Raw genomic sequence first — 14900 nt, 5'->3', positions numbered from 1 at the left:
TACTTTTAGGGACTACCGGGTTTCTAAGAGTCGCGGATGTCGTGGTTCGTCGGGATGCCGACAAAAGGCCCCATACTCTCCGACGCTCGCTGTCGAGGCTCGTGTGCACGACGATTCGGCGTCACGACGCTCCGTGGCACGTGGAAAACTATAAGAGCTTTGTAGCAGGATTTGGTCAGGCAACGGAGAGGGATGGTGACGCCGACGAACCCTCTGACGAGAGGATCGAGGATCGAGGCCGATCGGGAGTCAAGAAAGATTGAAATCGTGGAAGATCGATACGCGCGTCATCCGTCGCGTATATTTTGGCTTCCATTTAGTCGCTTTTTATTCGTATCTACGTCTTTGTTAATGTCTGGATTTTTATGTCGTTTCGACATGTAAAAATATCTTCTAACCGGAGAAAGTTTGGAAAAAAGCCAAGCACGCTGCTATACTTCTGGAATTTCTGGATATTGAGAAAACAAACGCGACACCAGAACGTAGAAACCCCACTCGATGACTTGGTACTGTTTTAGAATCCTAGGACCGCAAAGATATAGGGGAAAGGTCGTAAAAGCGGAAGGTCCGCGTATAAATCGGCAAAAAATGCGGCGAGTGTGGTCGCGATTGGTGCTCGCAGGAACATGCGCCTACGCCTACGGGACGTTTGCGTAACGTTGTACACAGGGCGTGACGCGTATGCGTAGGAGTAGGATCGCGCGTTCGTGTGTACGCAACGTTTATTCTCACGAGAATATGCAGCGTAGCGAGCTAACTGGATGGCACGGTTTCGGTCCAGGGGTGCTCTGGAATAGCATAGTTACATCAGAAATGCAGGGGCTTGCGGGTGGCGGCGCGAAAGAGCGAGAAGGAAAGCACGTTGGAAGAGGATAGTTGCAAATATGGAGTGAGCGAAGGACTAGCCCAGGGGCGTATATGGTAGGGCCCTAGAGACCCGCGCAATATTTCATCATTATGCTGACACGACGCGACGCGACACGGCGGTAGGGTTAGCCGACTCTCTCGTTCCTCCTCTCTCGAATACGTGCCCCTGTTTTTCTCTTCTTTACCCTTGCTCCGTTGTATCTACGTTGTACGGCCTATCGCTCGTCACCGTTCTTTCCCCTTGCTCTTTTCCCTTTGACTCGATCCGCTCCCCAAAGCTTGTGCCAATGACACAAAACTCGTTACATGCGTTCGTGAACGTAATACGTTGCGCGTTAGGCAAGCCTGCAGCAACACTACCGTTATTGAATTCGTCAACCTCGCGTATAAAAACAGACTTTATGGGACACTTGCCGTTTGACCATCTGTATGGGAGATTCGCGGCTGGGAGAATGGGACAGAGAGAAAGAGCTGTAAGCGGGAGAACGGGGCTCGTCGTTCGCTCGTCGTGCCACCGCACTGCGGGAAGCCAGATCTCCGATCTATACACCCACTTCATGGTCAACGAATATTCTAGCGACTAATAATAGTCAGCCGATTTCCAGCGGGTCGATGAAACGAATACTCTCTCGCGTTCGCCGTTACGGTTGATCCACCTTCGATCAGTTTGCCAACGTTGTACAACGACCTTTTTCCGCGTAATGTTTTTGAATAAAATAATGCTTTTTTTATCGGATTTATCGATTTGTCCGTTTATTTATCGACCACTTGTCGGGACGAGTCTTTGAACAACTGAATTATTCTTATTTTCTGTTTCGTTATGCCAGGCTGCATTTAACCATTTCTTCGATTGATTTTATACGAACGATAAATATCTTTACATCTATAATATTTGTTTAACGCGAAACCTTGGCTAGGTTTGCCGAAGCAATATTTTTATTAATAATCGCCGAAACGTATCGTGTAGGATACGCGGGTGTACGCGTAAGATATTTCTAACGCGTAGATAAAGCCTTTGGAAGATTTTAACGCAAAAGCATAAGCAACGAGATAGAGAACTCTATGGAAGCTGTTATAAAAATGTATTATTCCGATCAGGAATACGTTAATCGGTAACGTTTTTACAGAAATATTTCATTCGGATAATGGATAGATTACGAATATAACAATATTGCGATCGAATATATTTTTCAGCTTTAATATGCATTTGCATTTGGAAAACGCATTTGGAAAACGATGCATAAATAAAAGCAGATAAAACGTATGCGTGTTTTAATCGTACTACACCTACTTCATACATCTTTGAGTAACTCATAACAACATACATATATACATATATCAGCGTCATTATCGTTTTTGGATATCGTTTTGGAAAAAATTCTCTGACTTTATTTTTTTAATCTCAAATTCACGAAATACGGTCGATTTTACTCGCTACAAGGCAAATCGCGAGAATACTGACCGTCGTGTAATAGATACATTGTGGCCGTTAAGTTGCCGTATCTCGAAATTACGTATATCATGGCAATGATCGAGACATTGAGAATGAGATAATTGCTTATGTAGTAGTTACATAGATAAACACGCTTCTTACGCACTGGAATTTCGGCAGCGAACCCGATGTGGGATTGGTAACATGAAAAGGAAATTCTGTCAAAATTGATTGCGTTACGCCCAGCGTGTTACGAATCGTCCCAATGGCGAGATAACGTACGAGCAACGCCCCTAAACTCGAGAAGATCATTCCGGGTCGCTGAACATTGCTTGATTCACCCTACTGCCATGCTATCATCCGCTCATCGGCCTCAGATTGCTTGTATTAGCATAAAAACCCCGGAACGACACGGAGCAAATTGTAATTGAATTAATGGCACGTTCGTAACACTTTTGCGCGTCTGTCTCTCTAAGCGATTAATTTTTTATTTATAATTTTGCAAACAATAGGTATAGGTGTAGTACAACATACGGGTTTGTATCTTTGTGCATCTTGCTTAGTTAAATCTTTCATTCTGAATATCACGGGGAATTGACGTTTTATCGTCGCGTGTATTTTTATTGTTTACTCTTATTTACCGATAAGAATAGAAAAAAATGTTAACGTCAAAGGGCTGATTTTCCAGGTATTTTCCATAGATTTGACGTTGCGTACGACGCGTGAATTATATTATATCTATACTCTGATACTATTCTATCTGCTAGCGTATGAAAAATTTAGCGTTTAGCGATCGTTTCACGTGGAAAGTATATATTTTATAGATCGGTTCATAGTTCACGATAACAAACGTTAAAATCGTACATTCGAAGGTGTACAATTGCTCACGCGTATCGGATTATGGGAAATATCAATGATTAAAGTATCGGAATGAAAACTGTTGCTCGTATCGTGAAAGATGTTAATAAAAAATCGGTAGGGCTGAATTTTTTAATTGTCGAATTAATTATAAATCGCAATTAATTGCTACGCGTAATTAATTATTGTCGGTGGTTTTAAGCCGTCCTCGAAACTCGTTGCATTTTATAATCGTACTCAAACGATGAATTTTGCATGTCGACGTTATTGTTTCGGTACACTTCATTACGATAATTGTTTCACCGATAAACTTCGTCATTGGTAACAACATTAAGTTTTAACAAATTATCGTGCCTCTGAGGCCACGTACGATATACAATTAGTCCGTTTCGTAATTCATTCCAGTCTGAATGTAACTACAGACTTTACTCCGTTTTATCGTCGTCTTTATCGAATTATAATACGTAGTACGAAAAATATTTCCGATCAAGAAAAGCCAAGCGTTAATAAGATTATCGTTAAGAAGGAGAAAAATTAGCGATTATTATTGGCAGGAACAATAGTAATAAATGAAATTATACACCATAACTTCTTTTTTTCTCTGATATTTATTTACGTAGGTATCTACGTCATCTTTCGGAAAATGACATAGAGACATTCGTTCTTTTATACTCGATATCCGATACCTCTGCTATTATCAGGTGTTACTTTCTCATTTATAAACACTTAGCAACACTTTTATTTTAATACATAAAATTTACTACAATGTTACTACGTAGAAATACTATAAAAAATTTGGAGAGTAGAACGAGTCTATCGTACAACACGGTAAATAGAAATTACAATGTTGTACTTTAACGCTATAAGCGTGCGTTATCATATCGGATACGATATAGATATGTTAATTCTTCGTACTTGAAAACGGCAGAAGCTCTCACGCCTCAGCGTTGACTTAAATATCATAAATAATTAATTGTTCCACGAAATAGGTTATTACGTTCTTTCTTAAGTATCTTAAATGCTTAAAAAATAATAGTGTTCGTTTACAAAATATAAGAGATTAACGCTCGAAAACAAATTAAACTTCAAACCTCGATAAATCAATAACGAACGATAGCGCGATCAACAAATCAAAGTGGTCGATATACAGTCGATATGCTAACACAGTTCGATACATTTTTGTAAATAGTAATTGCGTACGTATTACAAATATAAAGCTCAAGAGACAAAATTATACCGATGTTCCAATATTTTTGTAACCGACTGTACATACGTATTTTCATATACATAGGTACACGATGTATTGAAATAGCAACAAACCATTCAGAATAACGAGAACATAATCGTATAATAACGTTGATAAGAAAATAAACGAGAATGCATACTTTTGTCAACGAAACTAATATTTTGAAAGAAAAACAATCGGTACGAGTATAGTATTGCGAAAAATGCAGACTCACAAAGAGGTGTGAATGTACCTGATGATGTGGCCGGTTATTTGGATGGGGGGTTGGCATGTGGGTTCCATGATGATAGACGGAAACAGGGTCGTGCTTCAAAGGCATTGGGGTGCCCGCGTTGTGTTTTCCCAAATCCGCCGCCAAAGCTTCCGCCCTCGAAAGTAAGCCGTCTTGTAGACCGCTGTTCAGTCCCCCGAATAAGTCACCCTGAAACGTTAAAAGCGACACGTGACACTGATTGAAGAATTAGGGATCATGCATCAAACGTAACAGAATTTTCGAGAAAACGTTTCGTCTTCTTAAACGAATTTATATCGCATCTTATCGTTACAGCGTATCTCGTAACGTCACGTTGATACGACGTCGGCAATGGTACTACGATTTACAGAGATCTAAGTTTCACGAGGTGTGTAAACTAGATGCTGTATCACCAAGGGTACTTTTCATACATAACGCAGCTTTTCTACAAAAATTATACGATAATTAAAGAACATGTCTTTGAACGTAATAAGATATTACACGTCTTATTAATAAAATTTAGCTTCGAACTTTCATTTCCCTCCTATCGGGCATAAGAACGTTCGTGAAATAATATCAATTTTTGTTTTATTTTTACGTATTGCGTTTTTGTTCTACTCGAAGCACTTCAAACTTTCTTCTTATCTTATAGAACATTTTACGGTAACGGTTCAAAGATATGTCTAATCTTCGAGTTGTGTCACTTTTGTAGCAAGGGGGCGATATGTAAGAATTTTGCACATGGTTCTGAAAATTTAGTTCGATAGATAGAGGACAATTGGTTTTATTGTACAATGTACAATGCGCTGGTCGAAAGTTGCTACTCAATGTCAGTTTCTGGTGAAAAAAGTATGCGGTGCTTTTGTATAAAAGTACCCAGTCAGAGGTCACTCCATGTGCTCAACATGGCCGTGCGATCGATATTCTAAAAATAGTTTTAGCGCTGGAAACTTGGATTTAGGTTTTGCCGGATTTTTCAAGTGTACAATGTACGAGCGTAATTACCAATTTTTATATCGATTAATGTAATTATTACCTTATTATTACGATAATAACACTAATTTCTTAGTAACAGGTATTTCCTAGTTATTAATTTGCGTCATTTTGTCATAATGAAACTATCAATTTTTTCAATTTTTTTAATGAAACTAAATATTTTTTTAAAAAGGAGCTACTTTTCTCAAATAAATTTTCATAGAGATGCAAAATATCCGACATTGTATCGAGCAATGTTTAATCATTCTTTGATGTTTAAAAAAATTTTGATATTACACTCGACAAATCGTCTACGTTGTAAGTTCTGGATTTTTACATTTTATATGTTTATATATTTTCTGTTTATTTTTAAGCATAGTACGATTAAGCAAAGCTACATACGTATAAGGGCGTACATAATACTAGATTACGATTCAGCCGATTAAGTTGATGTTATTTCAAAAGTGGTTACGCGTGACGTATGAGATTTGCTAATCGTGTTCGTTTGCCTGTCAAGTGTTGCTGGGGCTGCTGGACAGAATATTTTAGGGTCAAAGTGTTACTAAAATTGAACGAGACCATAGGGTCCGTCGGACTATGTGTTCCTATGTTTAGGAACAGGTCTTCCATAAAAACATAGTTAGTGATAGCGCAAGTAACTTAATATTTTTGCACTTTTATGCCTATCGCGTAAGTACAAGCGACATCCAGAGCTCAAACGTTAGTCAAATTTTTAAAAACGATTTTACTTGCGATAATATCTTTCCTATTCCTATTACCTTTGCTTAAAATAATGGCACGAGGAAGATTTTCAGCCAAATCAAAAAGATTTTCAACCTTCAAACTTATTGTTAACAAAGAGTATACGATAATAAATACAGATTTAAATGGTCTAATTTTTACACATAAGGCGTGCGATAGAATATGATTTCGTTATCAGTGTACATTTTCGAATCGGATAATAAAAGTGTTTCTTCCTTTACGATGAATAACGATAATGAAGTAGCTAGAGCCGAAAGGTTTAATGAAATTTCTTTTTCCGACGTCATATTAATAGCAGTTGTGACGCGAATTTATGGTTTCGTTTTGTCCAGATACGCTTCTATGTCGTGGCAATCGATATTATATGGGACATTTTGCGTCAGCCGCATCTGTCACTCACGGCACATTACAAGGTTCGGCTACCACACGAGCAATATTGTCACGTTATTCGAGGAAAATCGAAATATCCGTAGCGCGATGCAATTCCAAACTTTTGTAAAGGCGAAGTCATCAAAAGCTCGTTTCTCGATACGAAAGGTTTCGCTTCATACGATTTATCTGATCAGATTTTCCATTTATCGTTCAATCGTGACAGGTGCTATGCGTCTTTTTTTATCGACACTCTATATGTTTATTAAAGATCTAGATATTTATCTATAAATTTATACGAAGAAACTTTTATTAGAAAATCGACCATGTAGATACACATACGACACACGTATTTCTTTGTAAAAGTAATCAACCTGCAACATGTATTAAACTGTGTAAGAAGATCTCTAGCTTTAAGTACTCGATTTGAACGTTTAATGCTTTTATTCGTTTTTAATTAACATGGAAAAAAATCTTTGATTAGAAATAGGAATCTACGATAGGTGGATGGTAGAGATTAATTTATGGAATAAACAATGGTATTTTGTGCGCGCGCGTGTGGAGTAACGTTTAATTAAAAATTCGAAATAAACGATTCTAATTCATCGTTTCGATTCAAAGTTCGAATTGAAAGTTGAAACGAAAAATTCAAATAGCATACTAGTCGTTGTTTTTTGAAAAACGTTCGCAACTATATCCGTACAGAATTTGCGATTCTAATTGTCTTACTTATCGAGATTTTCTTTCAACGCACTTCGAAAATAGAATATCTTCAAATAGCATTATTGATTTCTCTGCATCACTTGGAAAACGTGGCCATTGCTTTATTAAATATCGATAAAGGAGGATTCATTGTCAAAACAATTTAGTGGGAATTCTCCGTGGCGCGTGTGCTTTCATCAAGTTTGTATGAATCCGTTGCGTTGCAACCAATTGCCATCAACGAGTCGTTTCTCATTCGGTAATGGGAAATATCGAAAATCAAGTATCAAGCGTTTTCAAAATATTCCGTAATTTATGAAATATCGAACATTTTTCCATTCCTTCGCTTCGAATTATTCGTTGGAGATTTAATTTGTCGGAATATTCGATTTAATTTATCGAGAAACGATTGAAATTCCTTCGATATGTTAACGCACGGATCACAAACTGTTTACGGTCTGCGATTTATCTACAGTTTGGCACGAAAGAAATTTATCACGAAAATAGTAATTAAAAATTTACGAGAGCAAATTATCGTAACAGTTATTGAAATGTCAATAGTTAGATAGGTTCGGCGTAGCGAGGTTAAAAACGATTCACTATCCACTTATTTCATTATAAACTGCAATGTCCGCATCGGCCGATCAATGTTTCATGCGAAAACCACCATCGTGCTTCAACGCTTCGATTATTTATGAACTCCTTGTGCCTTTGTCGGGTACGTGTACCTACTATCTGTCCGTCTGTCTGTCTGTCTATCTGTCTGTCTGTAGGTTACTGAACTACCGCCACTTTTTCTAATTTCCAACTTCTTCCTTGTGCTTTTCGCCTCTCGTATCGTAAATTTGCCATTTGCCGAGTACCTTGCTTTCAAACCTGCGAATGATGCATTCATCTTCATAGACGGTCCTAGAGAGTGATTAAAAGTCAGTATTTGTAGAATGGCGCAAGTTCTTTAAAATAACGATTTCTTATTGTTTGTTGCTCTGTTAAAATTTAATATTGTCGGTGTATAGGTAAGACGTATACATGACGTAAAACAATTGCGTAGCAAGCAATTTTTGATAAATCGAAAACGAGATAAACGCTTGTACAACTTTTTAAACTATAGTACGTATTTTATTTTCCAAATAGATTTTATTATTGGCAGATATGTAAATTAGAAATTTCGAAAGAAAGACAGAAATAGAAATAGAAGTAGAAGTAGAAGTAGAAGTAGAAGTAGAAATAGAAATGGAAGTAGAAATAGAAATAGATATAGAGATAGAAATAGAAATTTTCCATTTTAAATGAATGAAAGTTTGTTATTTTGAATAAAAAATGTTTGTTAAAATATAGAAATTTGAGAAATATTGCAAAGAAATTAATAAGCACGTGATCCTTTATCGCATAAAACATTATTACTTTATTACGCAAAGGATGAAGTACTTACATACATGGTATTGCTTATGGAGACGAATGCTTTACCTAAACGAAGTTTTAACAGGACGATAAATCGCAAATTGCGTTTTCTCTTCGAGTGCGGAGGAAGAATCCCAATTTGGGGCGAGTTTAACGTCGCACTTGTTATACATATGTGTGTGTGCGCGTGATGAATGTAAGGGATGGTCTGTTTGAACGTTAATCACGTGTTATAAAAATTATGTTAATCGTAATCAAGACGTTTTCTTTCACGATTTACTTTATTTGTGTGTGATCAAAATGTTGTTCGTATATTGGTGCGTATCCACAGTTAAATTGTAATATTCTTCTTGTTAAATAAAACGACGATGTAGTTCGTACATTTATGTATCTTCGCATCTATGTAATTAGCCCTTTGCGTTCGGCATATTTTCCACTTTTTTATTTATCTTCTCTTCGAGGAGACGTATATGTTTAAAAAATTTTAAGCTCGTCTAATTTTGTTCCGTACAATCACCGGTAATCTCTTTATGTCCCCTTAAAGAGAACGTCCGAGCTGTTTGTTACATTTACGACGTCTTCTCAGAGAGGACAACCGAGTACAAACGGTCAAATATCCATAATTTCGTATATTCAAATATAATAATAATACAAATGACTTAATTTATTATATCATAATCGAATAAAAGCTTTTCCTTATCGGTATCTATACGACATGTACAGATATAAAGCGCAAAACCTATAACTTTGATTAATAATTTCTCCGCAAGTATAGAATAACGAATCTACCTATGTATACAGGGTGGTTGGTAACTGGTGGTACAAGCGGAAAGGGGGGGATTCTACGCGAAAAAAGAAGTCGAAAATATAGAATAACAATTTTTCGTTCGAGGCTTTGTTTTCGAGAAAATCGACTTTGAATTTTCGCTCGGTACACCTGCGGTACGTTATAACGGATCTCACTGTAGATCGTTGTCTCGATGGAAAAATTAAAAAAAAAAAATTTTATTCTATATTTTCGACTTCTTTTTTCGCGTAGAATCAGCCCCTTTCCGCGTGTACCACCAATTACCAACCACCCTGTATATTAAACATTCGTATCTTACAAAAATGTCGTCGGAAGATGTTTATTCTATCCTTTGATCGATGATCTGTCATCGAATATTGCTTCGTCGCAGCCTGCTCGCGATACTCTCAACAGCTGATTCTATCGTGAATTTAAACGATTCTACGTAAAATTTCTACGGAAACGCGTTTCTTCAGATAAATGACTGTATCAGTAAGAAACGGCCCGTCTATCCTTCCCGATTCTTCTTACACCGTACATTGTGCGCTGTACGGCCAATACACACGCGCGCAGTAGTTTTTCCAAGACTTGGCCAGACAGCTAGGGGCAGGGATGAGAAAAGCGACGACTATGCCGAGCAACGGATACAGATTGCTCTTGTTAGCCGCCTAGTTAGCAGCTCGTGCAGTTGTTTAGCAAAGTTTCTACGGAGTCCCCCTTCGAGCTCGATTCTGTAGGTCCTCGTGGTTAATAGAGTCATTTTTCCGAGCTGCCTGCGGCCAACCCACCCGTTAAATACGTCTTCCAGCGGCGGCACGTTAAAGATTAGCCAATTACAATTGAATTATCGCGCCCCAACGGCCGTCCGCGTAATTTATCTGCTCGAGCTTATTCGCGAGAAACCGGGAATGATTAAGCTCGTAACGTAGTACGCCAGACGACGTATTATTATACATCAGCCTCCTTTTCCGTTTAATCTACCACCAGGCTTTACAATTCTCCCATTTTAAACGATTACGATTACAGTCTACGGAGTCAGGGAGACTCGAGTTACGTTCGAGGAAATATCGCAAAGTATAGCTAGTTTCTTTTCTCGTTTTACGAGTGAAAAGAAGTGGCGCAGAGTTCGTGGAATGCTCGATGGATATTAGGTCAGTAGTCAGTGCATAATAGCACGAAACGTTGTCTTTCAAATAAAACCAAAAAGTCTATATGACTCGTTGCATATTTCCGATCTAACTTCGGTCTAAGTTTCGTTATCCCGAATTTATAGGAATTATCAGTTTTTCAAATAAAAAGCTCTTAGAGCGGAGCTATTACAATTTCTTCGTTTACAGTTCTTTTTTAAATAATTTATACGTTAAAAAGTTGTCTTTAATCTCTCCAAGACTTACTTCGCTTTACTCTTTCCCAAATTTAAGCTGGTATTGGTAAGATACTTGTGTAGTTTATAGGTTTCTGATATACTATAAGCGTTTTAAAAGACGATTATTCTTAATTCATACTTTGTTATTCTCTGGTGTTGCCGAATGTGTCACTTGAATTTTTATAGCGTTTACTCGGAGTCTGAAGTAAGTTTTTATGCATCGACGATGTACCTTTCTTCGTGCCTTTATATCGGTAATTTGTGCTTTTTTCGAGAGTTTACGTCTCGATTTTACGATGACAGCTGATACCTAATACACATATGCCTTTGTTCGGGAATAATAGATAGACATTTATTACGAACATACAATTAGTAAAATTCTGATGCATGGCGCTTATAGCGATCTTAAACATATACCGAAGACTGTTTCGCGCGAAACGGTATTCATATTTTATTTCAGAGAACACGACGCTATTTAGAAGCTAAGCGTTCGCGTCTGTCTTCGTTTTTCAATCATGTACAAGCAAACTAGATACTACGACTAAAGGTACGTACGAACTCGCCGATTCTTTGCAATTGGTGGCCGTATAACCGACGTTCTGGCCAAATATTCATTAAAGTTTTTCACCACTCTATCCGTCATTCCATGATACAATCCAATTTTATCTATTATGCAGGGTGTTTCGTATTGAAAAAGAGTAAACCGCCATTGTCAAAATGAAATAAAGTGCATAAATAAAGTAAGCGGGCCAGAATGCTAAGGTGAATGGAATACAACTCGATGCAGTTGAACATAACATACACATTCATGACTATATAATGCGTGTACATTGTACGTACGTATGTAGTTCTGTTTTCCATCGCGCTTCTGCAATCGAATAGAGGCTCGAGCTTTAAAATAAAGACGATAAAAAATTCAATAGCCGAGAATACGTAATACAATGAAAATTGACTCTTTCGTCCAATTTCACTGTATCAATCATCAAAATGTTAACGATAAAAGTAATTTTTAGATTTCTTTCTTTCAATCTTTACGCTTTGCAATATTCAACCGTTTTAGCGAGGAAAAGATACTTGGACTAGATACTACGTCGAACTATGCCACGAGAGAGACCTTTATCTCGCTCGATGTTGTCGGCTCGGACGATGATCTGAAAGTGAAGTCGTAGTCGTAGCCGTACACGATCGGCGTGGCGCAACGCGGCGTCGCGTCGCCTAAGCCCTAAACCCAACAATAAGACCGAAACTCTCTCGCGTCTTTCCTCAACCCTGCGCAGTTCTTCCTTTCTCGTCTCAAAGATTCACAGTTCACAGGGCGGCACAGAGCAAAAGTCGACACGTGACGGGAGACGCGTATAGACGTATCCTAATTCTCTTCGATGCGCGTAACGATATTGATTTATGAAATATTATAAAACTAGGTACTGGATTTTCAAATTTCCGATGCCAGATACTAGATATACATTCTTCGTTGTACGTATACGCAGTATCGGGGAAAAGGGCCTAAGAAACGTCGAGTTGACCATGAACAATGTCGCGAGAGCCGAGGCGCCGTCGGGTCCATCAATGTGTCGTCGGTCTTTTCAATCGTATAGTTTTGTAGAAAAGGCCTACGTGACCCTGGCAACGAGCGTCTGCGGAACACGTGCGTGGTGGGCCTAAGAAAAGACAAAGGGATGCTAGAACGGCCGGAATGTGAGTTGAGAAGTCGCAGTGTGTCAGTTGAGAAGTCGCAGAGTGTAAGTGGAGGAGTCGGAGAGTATGAATCGGGAAGTTGAGAGCCGAGTATGGTAATAAGACGTACGACGATATTGTAATCAGTTTTTGTATCGAGTATTGCTTGCTAAACTAAACCTAGCTCCAAATAAAACATCATTACTCGTCCTTACTCTAAGACCCATTTAAGTTACCACGTATATGTAATTTGTTTTCATTTTCTACTACATTTTTATAACTTCTTGTAATCTGTGTGTGTATGTGTATACTCTATAAACCCTGAGAATTTTTTTCATGTCAGTGTCGTAAGATTTTACTCCAAGTCCTTTAATCTACCAATTTTCTTTCAACCTTCTTTATCGTAACACGAGTATACTTAACGACGATAAAGATGAGAGAGATAGCGATTTGCGAAGAGAATAGACGAGTATTTCCTATTTTTTAAAGAGATGAAATATTTTTCAGCCACGTGTGACACACGAGTCGTTTAAACAACAGTTGGGAAAATGGCTGATTATTTGTCACGATATTACGACTGGACCTTGGTGCTTTTAATAGAAAGAAAATTCCAGCAACGTTTCCAATTCCGATACTAAGCTTGCTCTACGTTCCAGAAAGTTGCGTTCCAAGTAAAAGTCGGTTACAACTTGTAAGAAGAGTAACGCAGTTGCTCGACGTACGAGACTAATTGTTTGCTTCGAAATTGAATTCCAACTGTGCATGCTAGGAAATTGGAATTCGAGCTGTGTACATTTAAGCGTGTAATATTTTTTTAGTTACTTTCGTACCAATATTTTCCTGTCAGAAAATTTGCCATATTCTATCTGTCATTATACTCCTAAGCTACCGAATGTATAATAGACACGTTTCGTTAGACGAAAGTATAATAGAAAAAAATCCAATTATGCGTTGAAATTTATTTCTTCGATCGACTGTTTACAACGTAATTATAACGTAATTGTAAATAACAAAGTTTTAATACGTACAAACTACTGTAAAAACTACATCTTATCTTGTACATTTTCTGTTAATAAACTCGCTGAAGTCGAGTCTGTTGTTCGAATAAACTAGCATTAAAATCGTCTACAAAGATTATAAATAATTTTAAACGATCGAAATTTCTCTACGATTTATCCAGTTTATTCTACCATATTTTCTATTCGGTTAAAGATATGAACTCTTAATCAACTTTCACCTGTCAATATTAACTCGATTTTATTAATCTACATCACAATATCGTTACGTTATAATTCGTCGCAGATTAATCTGATTTCTTGACGGAGTATTTATCACGGGCGAGAACCAGCCAACAATCGTATTTGTGAAAGAAACTTCGATCGTTAGAAACAGTAATCAAATTCTCTTCGAAATCTTACGAAACGAACGAGTCCTAAACAACGATATGTCATTTTCGCTTGTTTACGATTCCGTAATTGAGAGCAAGAAGAAGACCAGCGACGAACGAAGAAAGACGATTAACGATGCTGCAACTCGATTCTAAAAACAGCACCGTTCGTGCACTGTCGGCCAACGGATATCGCGAAATGGGACAATTACGTTATTTCCGTTCGATAACCTACATCGCGAAGCAGTCTGACGTATGAATAATTAAATTCTTCCAGAAAATCTGACGTCCCGCGCGAAAACGAGCAGACTGTACGAATTAACACTTGCATGTCGGAGTAGCGTTTGTCTAGAGTCTACGGTCTAGAGTCTAGAGACTAGAGTCTAGAGTAATCCGGAGAAGGATATTATCTTCGTCCTCCTCTGGCGTCCCGAATAATCTCGATCAAATTCGGTTTCACTTGTCACAGTCACAGTCACAGTTATAGTCGACACAGACGCGACTCGACCTGGCCATGGCGCGGCGACGAGCGGACGAGCTTCGTCCTCATCGATTTAGAAACGATCCAAATTTATAACGTCGCTCGATATTTACCTGCAGGAAGCTCCGGTACGGTGTCTGCCGCGATCGGTCGCGCAACCAGTCGCCGCAGCTTTATTCGGTACCCGCTCGCTAATAATTCATCTCGTTCATTGGATAACGCAATTAACCGTGTATTATTGATGGAAGCCGAGCGAAACGCCGCGTATTGTATTGTAAATTATCACTCGATAAATGCTTGGAGATTGCGACATGAAATATTGCGACACGCGAGATTGCGGTGCAAAGTAGCTGGACGTTGA

The 14900-nt window shown here is 38.2% G+C and overlaps 1 protein-coding gene across 2 annotated transcripts in view; it reads right to left on the bottom strand.

Annotated features, from left to right (window-relative positions):
- LOC117242863 (inhibitory POU protein) overlaps positions 1-14900 on the bottom strand; it is a 54222-nt gene that overhangs the window by 2479 nt on the left and 36843 nt on the right. The window contains exon 3 of one of the 2 annotated variants that reach the window (XM_033509860.1): positions 4618-4824. In XM_033509860.1, coding sequence (XP_033365751.1) covers positions 4618-4824 — 207 coding nt within the window. The remainder of the gene's footprint in view (positions 1-4617; positions 4825-14900) is intronic. The other variant, XM_033509861.1, reaches the window with a different exon arrangement.

The sequence above is a fragment of the Bombus vosnesenskii genome, unplaced genomic scaffold, assembly GCF_011952255.1.
Source record: "Bombus vosnesenskii isolate JDL3184/JDL3185 unplaced genomic scaffold, Bvos_JDL3184-5_v1.1 scf7180000016279, whole genome shotgun sequence".
In the NCBI taxonomy this organism is placed as follows: domain Eukaryota; kingdom Metazoa; phylum Arthropoda; class Insecta; order Hymenoptera; family Apidae; genus Bombus; species Bombus vosnesenskii.
Note: the sequence above shows the minus strand (reverse complement) of the source record. Positions and strands in the feature narration are given on the sequence as shown.